At 39.4% G+C, this 13940-nt stretch overlaps 1 protein-coding gene across 12 annotated transcripts in view; it reads right to left on the bottom strand.

The window, feature by feature from the left end:
• WDFY3 (WD repeat and FYVE domain containing 3) overlaps positions 1 to 13940 on the bottom strand; it is a 159688-nt gene that overhangs the window by 53473 nt on the left and 92275 nt on the right. For all 12 annotated transcript variants that reach the window (XR_009486147.1, XM_059843938.1, XM_059843939.1 and 9 more), the window contains 6 exons: positions 9843 to 10020; positions 6966 to 7180; positions 5681 to 5793; positions 4123 to 4354; positions 2542 to 2642; positions 1550 to 1768 (listed from right to left, as the gene is read on the bottom strand). Coding sequence is in view for 11 of the 12 variants with exons in the window: in XM_059843938.1 (XP_059699921.1) it covers positions 1550 to 1768; positions 2542 to 2642; positions 4123 to 4354; positions 5681 to 5793; positions 6966 to 7180; positions 9843 to 10020 (1058 nt within the window). In the remaining variant the exon portion in view is untranslated. The remainder of the gene's footprint in view (positions 1 to 1549; positions 1769 to 2541; positions 2643 to 4122; positions 4355 to 5680; positions 5794 to 6965; positions 7181 to 9842; positions 10021 to 13940) is intronic.

The following is a 13940-nucleotide window of genomic DNA, read 5'->3' as shown; positions in this document are numbered from 1 at the left end:
TGTTAAAAGCAGACTATTTAGAACCAACGTTCAGACACAAAAATAATCTCAAGTTCTTTTTCTTAGCCAAACATCTCTAAGCACAATTCTTGCTCTCAATAAGGGTCCTTAAATCACCCCATTTATTCTAACAAGAGACTGTCAGCACTTCCAATCCCTGTGCTATGCACAGCACTTCCAGTCTCAGTTCTTCAGGTCCCTACCTGCTCAGCACTCAACAGCACACCACCAACTATGATTTAGACACAACAGGGTAGTGCTTGAGTGAAGCAAAGTGTTGAAGTAAAAAATAGTCTTTATAGTCAGAAACCTTCATGTCTTCTCTGACAAAGCCTTTTCAAATCTAATCTCTTTCAGGGAGTTTGATTATAGGTGCTCACTAAACTAAAAACATATGAACTACAGCTTCAGTGCAGACTAAAGCAATTAGTGTGAAGATAAACTTGCTTCATTCTCTAAGAATTTGGTCCTCTGAGAAAGAGAGCACTGTCAGTATCTTTGTAATTTAGGAAGTTTAATTCCTACTTTACACTATGGGTTTTCAGCTCTCAAGTTTCAAGTTTTGAACCTGACTTCTACTAAGAGAGACTTCTGCAGTTAATAACGTGAATGCCTGCTTACAGATTATTCCTTACTTTCATGGTAACAGTCTGCTTAGTTGTTTGTGGGAGGTTTTTTTAATAACAACAATTGTATAAATTCTTTATTAGTGCTGCCTACTCAGAAGTAAAGAACAGAAGCAGGAACAGGTTTCTGACAAACATCTGGGCTGGTCAGCGAAGAGCTAAGCCTTAAACACAGGCAAAAGGCTGCCCTGCTTCTCTCAGCTCCTTCACAGACTCAATGTGTAATAGCCTGTCAAAACCAACCATTTTTGGAGGCTCTGATGGAGGACAAGGCTGGACACAGTTCATCCTCAAGCCCCTGAGTGCACTGATAACTCTCTCTAGCAAATTTACTGGTATCACCAGCTTTGCTTAGACCTTCACTACTCCTCCTATAATTCCTCCTTTGGTCACAGACACTGAATGGAGATACAAACTGCTTCTGAAAACTGACCACAGCATTAGAACATGAAGTGAATGACTGCTTGCCTTCAAAAATCCCTCCAGTATTGGGACTATCCAGACTGAAAAAGCCTTCAACCTATTAGTTTACTATTTCCAAACTTCTTCAAAGCAAAGACAGTTAAAATTTGCACCTCAAGACCCCAAGAGATGATGTCTAAAACAAATGACACAAAATAAATCAAAGGCAAAACCTTTCAAAATCAATGATGTAATCCCTCCCTTGAATACTTATTACCTGGGGTTTTGGCAAAAATTTTTCTATTATGTACAGAAATCAAACCTATTTTGGAAATTATAAAAGCTCCATAAATTAATATTTACATTTTGCATTTTTCCATTGCCAAAAAATCAGGAACTGGTAAAGCAGCAACGGAAGTTGAAGCACACACAATTCTTCTGGATACTGGATTTAAAGTAAACTTGCTATTGCACCCCTATAATACTGTCAGCATTAGCTGATGATGTGGCACAACTCTTACCATAATTCTGAAGCAATTCTTCTTTAGTTGAAACAATCAGTGAGCGGTCTTTTGCCGAGAGGACAATGGTCAGGCAGACATAATGCTGCTCCGAGGAGTTTGCACGTCGCACTACAGTGAGGAGTCTCACAGGATGGTTATTGGGAGGTGTACTGAAATGTTCAATACAAAACCAAGTTGAGTAGCTTAAACCAGATGGTGGTGGGAAAAGCCTTTCACCTAAAAATGAAAAGAAAAGCCCATTACAAAGCTGCAGTTAGGATACCTACTTGATCCTGTTCCTTTTTTCATATCAACTCAGCTAATACTAGTTGTGTTTTCTCAGATGCTGAAGAAGCCTCTGTTAAGGGAATATCTCTCTACCACATACATCTAACTCCACTTAATATCCCAGGATGCTCCCACTAATTCTATCTTACTGCAGTAAGCCTTCACCTTAGTTTTTAGACTTAACAACTTGTTTAACTAAGTGACCATGTTCAATTAAACCTACAGCTTTTAAATAAGCATCCCGGGTTCCTGTAGGGTGAATAATCCACAACAACATGTAAAAGTGATGGCAAACTATTTAGATGGGGCTTTTGTGATGGTGTGTGCAACTACACCTGTAATAAATACAGTCAAGGATTCAGCAGAACAAAGTCACACGTACGGCATTACAATTCATTCCACATTTCCTGTGTGCTCTACACACTATGATCTCAACTTTTTCTTAATGCATCTGGCTTATTACTCACACACCTTGAATAATTACAATTTAGTCTTCTACTTTAAGCTTTGCATTTTAAAGCAATCACACATTTATATTTTATATTGCTTTTCATTGTCTTGGGGGCAACAGAAACTCACAAAAAAAAGACACAATAAGTTCTTGATTGTGGGTGCACAGTGTCCAACACCATTTTATCAGTTCATGGCTAACCAAGAAGTTAGAGAGAACTAAACATCAGGTACAAAACACTCTTTGTTACCAGTCATACCGGAGTACTCACCAGTTCCAATTCCACTCACAACGGCACCATCAATAAGTCCTGTAGTAACAGCATTATTTGTAGGTGCATTGTGGGGAGCCAGACTTGGCAAGAACAGGCAGCTGTTAAACACAAGAGCAGTAGCACACTGGAGTTTATAGAAGTCAGTGTAAGTGAGTTCAATACAAACAAAACATGGCTTAGGAAAATATACCATAAGCACAAACGCTTTGTTACTTTATGTAGTAATGAAAAATAGGAATTAATTCTCAAGATTGCTCATCGTGAGTCTAAATTATCTCTAGCACAAAGAACTTTGGTGGTGCATGCCTTTGGTGTGAAGGTATATAGAGTCATGCCCATGTGGCTCCATAGCCTAAGATGTTCCCTTTTGGGCACCTGCATGTTGTTGCAGCAGCCTTTGAGTTGTACTGAACTTTCTAAAGAGACTGGATCAGCTAAATAGTCAAAGGATCTGGCAACTGCAGACAATGACATTCCTATCTTACGAAACTACGCTCTCACACTAATATCATATTCCTCCAACTTAGCTATGTTTGGTCCTTACAAGAGCCTCTGATGCTGTGGACACAATGGAAACCAATATAAGGAGAAAAGTTCTTAAATTTATTTTAAAAATTTATTATAGAAGCCTTCTTTGAAATTACAAGAAGTCACAACAATGAAAATTTATTTTGCCAGCCTATTTCAAGTTCTTAGGTCCAGACATTTTTCTTTTTTTCTCTCTTATGAAGGATGTAGAACACAGATTAGAGTAACATTTGTTTACTATAAAAATAAGTCTGTCCCTGACTGTATTGGATATTAAGGCTAGATGGAAAATGGAAGCTGCATCCTTGCTTTACAGAGCTGAAAAAGAGAATGCAGACAGCAGCAGAGCTCACAAGTATTCAAGTTTTTCTGTTCCATTTTCTTTCCAAAAAGACCAAACATTTTCCTTAAACAGATGCTGAGAATGGTGTCATGCTTTCTTCTTCTGAATAGTTAAATCATTTTACATGATCCTCAAAAATGCTTCACTCAGCAGGTGTTTAATTAGAGAGAGAAAAACAAGTAAGAAGTGCTAAAAGAAAAAAATTAACTAAGCATGATATCCAGGCTACGCCTCCAGTTAGTAATACAAGGTTTCTTTCAGTTCTTTGAACTCATCATAGCTGTCTTGTCTGCTTCATTTGTATTTCTGATACAATTTCACATTTTCACGTTTTTCAGCAATTTTAAGTGGGTATCAGAATCATCCAAATTTCATACATAAATCTCAGCAACCCTTCAAGGGTATATTGGCATTCCTTTGTTTTAAAAGGGATGTGAGACCCAGAACTGAGAGGGTCCCATCAATGATACATACTTCTCTTTTTAACTTCCACACATGGCAAGCAAGCATTTTTTATCAAGATATTAATGAATGAGAAAGTGGAAATTTATGTGACTCGAACCATTCCTTTCTCTTCTTTAAAGAGTTCATTTGTTCCTTACTTGCAAACAGTCTATTAAAATTTAAAAGAATTCCTTTGGGAAAACAGGAAGTAAGCAAACACTGCACTGTGCCCCACGGTATTTGAGAGCATGGCAGGACCTTACCCAAATCCTTCCAGAGATGTGTCAAACTCGATGAACGCTGGTGTTACCGATGATCCGTGAAGCCTGATATCATGTGGGGTTGTCATGGAGACCAAACACTTGACTCTGGTCAGGGGCACTGTGCTCCCTTCTGCTGGCTTGAGCAGGCTCTTGCTTATCCGATAGTGGCTGTCCTCATGTGCACCGAAGACACTGTCAGGACCCAGACCTTCCATGGAGGCGACCATGCTATCTACAGGACAAGCCAAGAAACAACATAGCATTGCGATACAGCATTGCAAAAGGGAGGCATTTTCAGGCTGTTTATTTGGACCTTTCAAGTCTGGTGGAATAGCTGAATTGTCCACAGATTGTCAGCTAGTTCAGCCTCTCATAAGACAATGAGCTGGGCAGCATTGCTTTGATTATAAAAATGCTCATCCAAGGCAGAAAGACAAGCATCTTGCACAACACGCCTAGAAAAGTTTGTGGTAAAGCCAAGAGGCCCTCCCCGTTACCTTATGTCAGCACGGTGTCCTTTTTGCAGAGGCTTCTCTTCAGATGCATTCCTGCTACCTGACTTAACAAGCAGGGAAAATTCTGCTTTGTGCTTTTCAGATGCAGTCTCAGAGCTCTTAGTGAGCAGAAAGTATATTTAGCTTAGGAAATTTAACATAACTTGTGGTATTCAGAAGGTAGCTTTGCATTCTCTTTTCTAAGCTAAAAACTTTCTAGTCTCACATTTTCATAATTTTTATTGTTTATTTTTCCCGGTGATAATATTCTAATGCAAATATATATAAAAAAATAAACAGAACACTGGCCAAGAGATAAATTGAATCTCTTCTCCTCCCTTTTAAAATTTACTGAACATGATAATATAACACTAATTCAGTTAATTTATTTTGCTTATTTATTTCATGATTTAATGCTTAACTAGTATCATCTAAGATACTTTCTAGTTTCTTTTAAATATTTCAAAAATTTCAACTAAGGTATTTTTAACAATATGGTACAGCCAGCCGTACAATGACCAAGCTGACACACAGAAATAAATACCTTTGCTTTGGAAACTTTTCAACAATTTCTTTGTATTATAATTTATTGAGACTCTCCTATACTATATGAATAGCCATTCCCAAGCTTTACAACTCATGGACAATAATAGGAGATTGAGCAGTTATTTTACCTGACACCTTACAAAACCCATGGGAGATACTACACAGATATAATGATTTGTTGTGTGCACATGAAAGTAGCTAAGAAAAAATAATGTTAAGTAACTACAAATGCAGGACCTACTCAAGACTTAAAAATAAACTACTACCATATTTAACAGTTACTTCCTAAAATAAAAACCTATAATAATCTTTGCTGGATATATATTCAATATAAGTACTACATTCCCTCTGCATTTAGAACTTTTCCAGTCCAACTGTTCTGATGATTTCACATTCATACAAAGCTGGGGTAAAGTTGGGTTGTTATGAATGCTTATCTAAAAATTTTAAATAGGTATGCAGTTGGGGGACATGAGTGAAACATTATTTACACACATTTTTAGCACTTCATCACCTACTTCTCATTTCTGGTTCAAAACTCATTGAGCTGGGTTTGTGCACTCGGTACTGTTTCAACAACTTTTTGTCCCAGGCTCCGCAATTCAAAGGATTTCCCAAGCGTAAAAATTCCCTAAGAAAAGAAAAAAAAATTGGAAGTATTTTTCTCTATTTATTTGCCTATAGTGGTACCAAATCTAATAGCACTTTTAAAAAAAGACAGTAATTGCTTGCAATAAACATAACTTTTAACTAAGAAAATAATCCAATGCATAATGATGATCCATAACATATTTGATCCATTCAAAACAATTTAATTTTGGAACACATGCTCTCAAAAGTTGACACTATTTTAAATAATCAAGCAATTTTGATAAAGTAATTTATCATAAAATAAAGCAATTTTGATAATTCCCTTCTCTTCATTTGAAAACATGGCAGGAGGCTGCTGCATTCTGCAGGAGAATATCAGGACATTCGATGATGCATGTCCAGCAAGCTGAACTCTTCTGCAGAGGAAGATCATAGGCTGAAGTAAGCAACTTCAGGTTTGTTTTACCAGTGTGTCATAGTTGGTCGGGGGGATAATTTCACAGCTATCAACACCTGTATCTCTAGATAACTATACTATCTCACTATAGAGCTACCCAGGCTATCAGTGTGTCTGCCTAGAGAAGCTTAAGTCCCTGTAATTTGACTATGAGCTAGAGGGCTCCTTGCAGAATCCCTTCTGACACAGCTACATGTCACTGAAGGGAGCCGAGCAGCTGTCCTGGCTACAGGTCAGCCAGCCAGTGATCCACAGGAAATAATACAATTAAATTCCCTCTTATAGCTGAGATCACAGAACCTCAGGACAGTTTGGGTTGGAAGGGACCTTTAAAGGTCATTTGGTCTAAGCCCTCTGCTGTGGGCTGGTACTGCTTTCACTTACACTAGGTTGTTCAAAGCCCTATCTAACCTGACCTTGAACTACTCCAGTGGTGGGACATTCACAACTTCTCTGGATAACCTCTTCCAGTGTCTCCCCTCCTTCACTGTAAAAAATGTCTTCCTCAAGTCTAATTTAAATCCAGCCTCTCGCACTTTAAAACCCGTAGCACTGGTCCTGTCACTACAGGCCCTGGAAAGAAGTCTCTCTCTGTCAAGAGACAACCTATTTGATGAGAAAAAATGGGATATTGTGCTATCTCTACCACATCAGGTCACTAAGGCTCTCTACCACTGCCAGCCATTTACAGCGAGCCAGGGACAGCGCAGGCTGCGGGTCTTAGTCCAACTGAACTTCAGGGCTATCCTTCTGACCTCAACACCATGGGCTGCAGAGCCTGGGAGGCCAGCCTTTCAAACATCCTTTGGAGTGGTGGATGCAAGGAGTGGTCCTCATCTGCCAGAGCAGCGCTGCATCTTTGCAGAAGTCGTGCATGGAGCCCAGCTTCACACATGACTTGCTGGTTTCTCTCTGTATGCACCAGAGATTGCAGGATGTTGGCCACTGCCAGCTGGAGATCCAGCGCATGCTGTAGAAGAGAACAGCACAGGGCTTGAGAAAGAGCAAACTGAGGAGGAAAATAGAAGAAAGGCTTTATACATAATAGTAGAAAAGAAACTACCATTAGCAGTAAATACAGAAAATTAACTATACTTAAATATACGTGCATGCACTTGTGTGTTTTCAGGGTGTGTGTGTGTGCACATGTCTGTGTGAAGAAACACTCTGTACAAAAAAGGGTAATTAGTTAGACAAAGGATTAGCAGAACTATGGTCAAGAAAAATAATTCAGGTAAGAATGGTTAAACTAACCTCTACTTTTCACCAGCAAAGAGAGGCAACTTAAAGAGAACGAGAAACTCTTATTTTTGTGACTATTAAGCTATTCCTAGTAACTTAGAAACATAATCATTTAGGTTGGAAAAGACCTTTAAGATCACTAAGTTGAACTCTTAACACAGCATGGCCTAGCCCACCACTAAACTATGTTCCAAAGTGCCTCATCTACATGTCTTTTAAAGACTTCCATGCCTGGTGACTCAAACAGTGCCCTAGGCAGCCCATTCAAGTGCTTAACAACCCTTTTGGTGAAGAAGTTTTTCCTAATAAAACAACCTAAACTTCCCCTGACACAACTTGATGCCATTTCCTCTCAGCCTATCATTTGTTTGACTTGCCCCTCCCCTTGCTACAACCTCCTTTCAGGTAGTTTTAGAGAGAGGTAAGGAACCTCCTTGAGCTTCCTTTTCTCCTGGCTAAAACACTCCCAGCTCCCTCAGTTACTCCTCTCAGGACTTGTGCTTCAGACCCTTCCTCAGCTCCTCTGCTTTTCTCAGGACAGGGACCAGCACCTCAACATCTTTCTTGCAGTGAGGGGTCCAGAACTAGACACAGAATTTGGGGTGCAGGCTCAGCAGTACTGAGTACAGGGGGATGATCACTGCCCTGGTCCTTCTGGCCACACTTGATGATACAGGCCAGGATGCAATTGGCCTTCTTGGCCACTTAGGCACAGCTGGCTCATACTGTAGACCAGCATTCCCAGGTCTTTTCCAGCCACTCTTTCTCCAGCCTGTAGCACTGCCTAGGGATGTTGCGACCCAAGAGCAGGGCTCAGCACTTGGCTATGTCACACAACTGCCCTCAGCCCATCAGTCCAGCCTGTCCAGATTCCTCTGCAGAGCCTTCCTGCCCTCCAGCAGATAAGCATTCTGGCTGAACTTGGTACCATCTACAAACTGACTTGATTGAGGGTGTACTTGATTCCCTCATCCAGATCAACACAGATACTAAACAGAGCTGGCCCAATTCTGAGCCCTGGGGAACACCATTGGTGACCATCTGCCAGATGGCTGTAACTTCATTCACCACCACTCTGGGCCTGGCCACCCAGCCAGTTTTTAACCTAGCTAAGAGTCCACCCACTCCAGCCATGACCAGCCAGTTTCTCCAGGAGAATGCAGAGGCAAGCAGGGACAGGAGCTCTACTAATGTCCAGGTAAACAACATCCACAGCCTTTACCTCATCAACCAAGAGCGTCACCTTATCAAAGGAGAGCAGGTTAGTTAAGCAAGACCTGCCTTTTATAAAGCCATGCTGGCTGGGCCTGATTTCACAACTGTTCTGTACATGCTGCAGCATGAGATGTGTAATGATCTGCTCCAGCCTTCCCCAGCACTGGGGTCAGACTGAGGGGCCTGTGGTTCCCCTGATCTTCCTGGCCAGTCTTGTAGATGGGCATCACACTGACTGAAATCCAGCCAGCTGTAATCTTCCTGATTAGCCAGGACTGCTGGTAAATGATGGAAAGTGGCTCAGTGAGCACTTCCACCAGCTTCCTCAGCACCCTTGGGCAGATTCCAAAAGCCCCATAGATTTGTGAGTGTTTAAGTTGTGTATCAGGTTGCTAACTACTTCCCCTTGGATTATATGGGCTTCAGTCTGCTCCGCACCACCACTATAACCTCTACAAAACTAAAGATGTATGCAACATAATTGTCAAATTTATGTCAGGAAGGCAGAAAGTTACCACACTCATGACCAGTAGAGACCAAGAAAAAAGAATCCAGTAATTCTTGCAAGCTTTCAGAACTCTTTTTTTTTTTTTTTTAATTAAAAGTATTCTTCAGGGAAGACATCTCAAACAAAAAATACTTAAGCAACTTCCAAAAATGTCCAACAAATCCTTCATATACAAAGATATTTTGGGTAGGGAATTGTACAAAGCAGTCAGTATAACTTTAGAACTAGAATATATTTAGAACTTTAAACTTTAACTAGAACAACTAGAACAACTTTAGAACTAGAACATATTCCAGCTACTTCAAACAGTGTGCATAGCCCAAGATATCACGTTCAGTCCTGTGTCCTCACAGTATGCATTAATACCCGATACATCAGGGAAAACATTAATTAATCACAGTGCGTGGAAACCTATCTGATGGCCACTTCAGACCTTCCTTTAAACTTACATTACTAACAAGAGTTTGAAAGAGATAAACAAAAGAATGCCTATGAAATAAAGCTATTCCTTTCAGATCTCTATGGCACCAGTTATACAACTCAGCCTGTGAAATATATTAGTTTTTCAGTACAAAATGAGAGGACATCACCAGCTTTCCTATTTCCCACAGCTATCCCTTCCCCCAGCAACTCCCAAAACTTCAGACCACACATTTTTTTCCCTTACCTCTGGGTGCGTAGCTGATCCAACAGAGGCCAGAAGATCCAGCATAGCAAGCATAGCACCAGGGTGAATAATGACTGCATCAGAGCTTTGTATGGATGTGGGTCCTGTCTGGAGTTTCACATCAGCTATGTTTTTCTGAGGGCAAACAGGAGGTGTTGAAACAGAATGATATGCGTGCCTGCAGGAACGAAAACATCCCATGGTTACAACACCCAGCTATTATAAGCTCTGCATTTTTCAAACAGCTGTAAAATTATACTGGCCTACAAATGCCTTTTCCTTTCTCTTCCCTCAGTTAAGACAAGTGTTCCTCTTCTCAAACCTGTTGGGCATATTTCCCTAAAGACAGTCTGGAGAGGTTTCAGTTTTTCAACTGTTCTTGAATTTGGAAGTGCCTTTCCCAGGCGCTACACGGTTTCAAGAATTAAGAGATTGGTTTTATTGCCTCCCTCTTTTTATTCTAGTTGCAGTGGCAGCACACAACAACTACAGTGACCAACCTACCACTGCTCCTGTTCTCTGGATGTGTGTCTCCCCATTTGCTTTTCATTAACAACTGATTATGAAATGTACTATCACAAAACTCTCAGCAATCTCTCATCAGCCTAGGGGAATAGAAGGGTGGTCTCTGGTTACTCATGCTAGCAATCTGTATGTTCTCAGTCCTTCCATGACTGCTACGACCATTTGGTTTTACATGAAGATGCTTTATTCTGATCTAGGGAAAAGAGGATTTGACACGCTGACTTAGAAGCAACCAATGGTGCTGAGAAATGCAGACATGTTCTTCATTGAAACTCCTGGAGATATCAGCTTGATGCCACTCTTCTTTCAGCAAGGGTTTCAACACACAAACAGCATGAGCAGCTTACTGAACATATGCTTTCAAGATGATGCTTTAGAAGAAAAAGCGAGATTGAAAGACTCATGCTCACCACAAAAAAAAGAAAACCGAAACACACAAGAAACCCCCACAAGAAAAAAAAAACAGTAACTCAGAAAGACCCCAACCCAAATCGCCTCAGCCCAGTATGTACCATACAGTTATTTGTAAGAACAAACTCTGTGTAAGAAATTTTTTTGATGGTCACATATTGTCCTTTGTTTTACAACTGAATACAGCAAAACAAAAGGGTTTCTTCTTATCATATCAGCTGAAAGAATGATTTCCTCTCTTCTGTTCTTAGTGACAGAAATTCACCCAAACCCTGACCCTAATACAAGTAAAGACTTTGAGACTGGCTGTTCCTCACCCTTTAGACACTTCCAACACGGCAACCTCTTTCTCCTGGGAAAAACAGGACATAGATGGCAGATGAGGAAGGCTGCAAACACAATTCTGCCCTAAACACAGCCATCAAGCCCAATCCCCCAGCAAGAAACACATCTATGGGGGAAGGCTGAGACATTGGATTATTCAGCCTAAGACTGAGGACAACAGCAAGAACAGCACAATCTTCTTGTGCTGGCTGGAAAACTGGTTCAATAAATAATGTTCCAATAAAAAGGTTCCTATTGAAAAGCTTTATGGCAGATCAGCAAAAACTTGGAACCTGAACAACCCAAGACTACTGTTCAAAAGAGAGTTTTTAAGAAAAATTAGGTTACCAATGCTTTACCTATTTAGCTAATGCTTACAGGAAACACAAAGCATTATGGCAATTCTACTGAAACCAACTGCTAAGAAAAAGATCTCCTAAAATGAATTTTTCTAGTGTTTTTTACAAACCCTTAAGCCATTTATTTTCTAAACTTCTCTGTCAGCCCCACCACTTACAGAAACATATAGCAGGTAAGAAAGGCTTCGTTGTTGCTTTTAAAAATGAATGGAATTAAGAACAGTGTAACAACTGGTAATACTATCACAAAGAGATGTTATCTCAAGCCTCTGCCCGGACTTACAGCAGAAATTGGAACGCAATTGTTTCTCATGCATCCTAAAAGCACTGCTCTTCATCTGAAGGAGGAAACTGGAGCCTCTTTCCAATGTCACCTTGAACATCTCAATGCAAGTTTTACAGGATGCGGTTAAAAAACCTAAATATCCATTTATATTTACATTTAGAATTCTCATAAGTCTAGTGAAAGTCCATTCCTTAAGACATTCTGTCCACTTTTAAGTACAAATTTTACTTTTAAGCACATTGATCTGCATTATCACGTTCACCTTGTTAGGTAAATTATGAGGTTAAGTCATGGTAGTACACAGAAACCATAACAAAAACATTGCTCACTATGAGTCACAAACATAAATATGATCATGGTCTCAAACCACCTGGACTGCAACATTCCACACAACTGAAAAGGCAATACTGTCCAGACTAGGTTTCCTGTTAGCAGTCTAAGGAAAAATTATCTTTTTAAAGCATATATTATTAAAATTTTTTCACATAATAAAATATCTCCTATTTTTAATTTTTCCAAATACATTTCCATATACATATACAAGGAGAAATTGTATCAATTCAACAGGGGAAAAAAACAGTTTGTAAAGATATCTCTACACAGAAAAAAGAAAAGACATCTTACAAAATCCTTCCAAAATATTAATTAAATGTTATAGTTCTATGGGTCAGGGCAGAACTTGCAATAAATTAGTTTAGCTATACTTCCACATTCTTATATGCCTCCTTTAAGGAAGAAGACAGAAGAAGAAGCAGATAATGGAAAAAGGCAGTGTACACAAAATGACATGCATCTGTATGTCTAATCTGTCTAATTTAACAAAATATATAATTTAAGAGAAATTAATTAATAATACAACTTTAGTTATATTATTAGCTTGATGAGTTATTGATGAACATTACAACAGCATTTTAATCTGCAAAAAAATAAGTAAGATTTACTGTAGATAAACCCTCTGCATACCGCTCCCCAAGAGTGATCACTACACAAACTTTTTAAAAATAATGGCTAAAAACTCAAAGCTACATTCTATCCTCTACTGTACCCTGTCAGGACTAAGATATCCAAAAAAAAAAAAAAAAAAAAAAAAAAAGAGAATGCTTATTTCTGCTAAAATTTACAACAATCAAAGAGCTGAAAGAGCTGTAGTTCTTGATTCAAATTACACAGGTGTGGAAGAACAATGCATTCCAGGTAACAAGGAGGACAGCCATGAACTGCCATCCCAACACTGCAGGAGTCCCACCTACTCTGCTTCCATAAAGGAGAACACTTGGAAGGCAGCACTCCACAGGGAAATACAGCTTTGAGACATGTCTGAGAAAGAATATTAGCATATCAGTGCATCGAAAACTATTCTAGACTGTGTGAGAAACCAGAACTGTGCTATTTTTGTTTATAAGAATTATTTGTGTGCACAGTGTCTGCTTGCTCTTTTAGCCAAAAAACAGAAGGGTCTCCCTCAGGCATCTATCTTATAAGTCAAAAAGCAGAAAACCAGGCCACAACAAGGGAGATCCCAGGGATGCAAAGCAAAGGAGACAGAAAACAATAAAAGAAGAGCAAACACTTCTCTGGGAAGAGTCAACTTTGACAGAACTTGACTGTATCTGACATTTAGGAGGAGAAAAAAAATAATATTGGACTACAAACCCCAAGCTGCTTATTTTTGAAAGCAGATCACAGCCACTGACACTGAATTCACTAGGAATGACAAACATGATGCTGTGAGAAAGCAGACAGCTGTTCAAACAGACTTTTTGGAATGCCTAGTTTTTTGGTTTTTGTTTTGTTTTGTTTTTTTTTTTATTTAAAACATGCTTTTCAGAAAGGATCTGAAAGTCACCCAGGCAAACATGATAATTCTTTCTGTTCACTTTTACTTTGAGTCTTATACAATTTGTTACAACCTAAAGGCTTTTTTTGTTTGTGAAAATCCATTTCAAAAGCACTTAACCCCAGCAAGTACCTACATTACTGTACTGGAGCTTACCTGAATTGCTGAGAGCACCCCACAGGGATAATGACTTTTTAAACTACCAATCTTTACCTCAGGTTTTCAAGCAACTGCTTGCATTTTCAGTACCACAAAAAAACCCAAGGGAAGCCTAACATAACTATTCATATATAGCTATATTTATATTTTAATTTCCAGGCTGCATCAGCCACCCATCTGGCATCCCACCTTGTTCA

Source organism: Haemorhous mexicanus, chromosome 4 (assembly GCF_027477595.1).
Source record: "Haemorhous mexicanus isolate bHaeMex1 chromosome 4, bHaeMex1.pri, whole genome shotgun sequence".
NCBI lineage: Eukaryota > Metazoa > Chordata > Aves > Passeriformes > Fringillidae > Haemorhous > Haemorhous mexicanus.
This window is presented reverse-complemented; position numbering and strand designations above follow the sequence as displayed.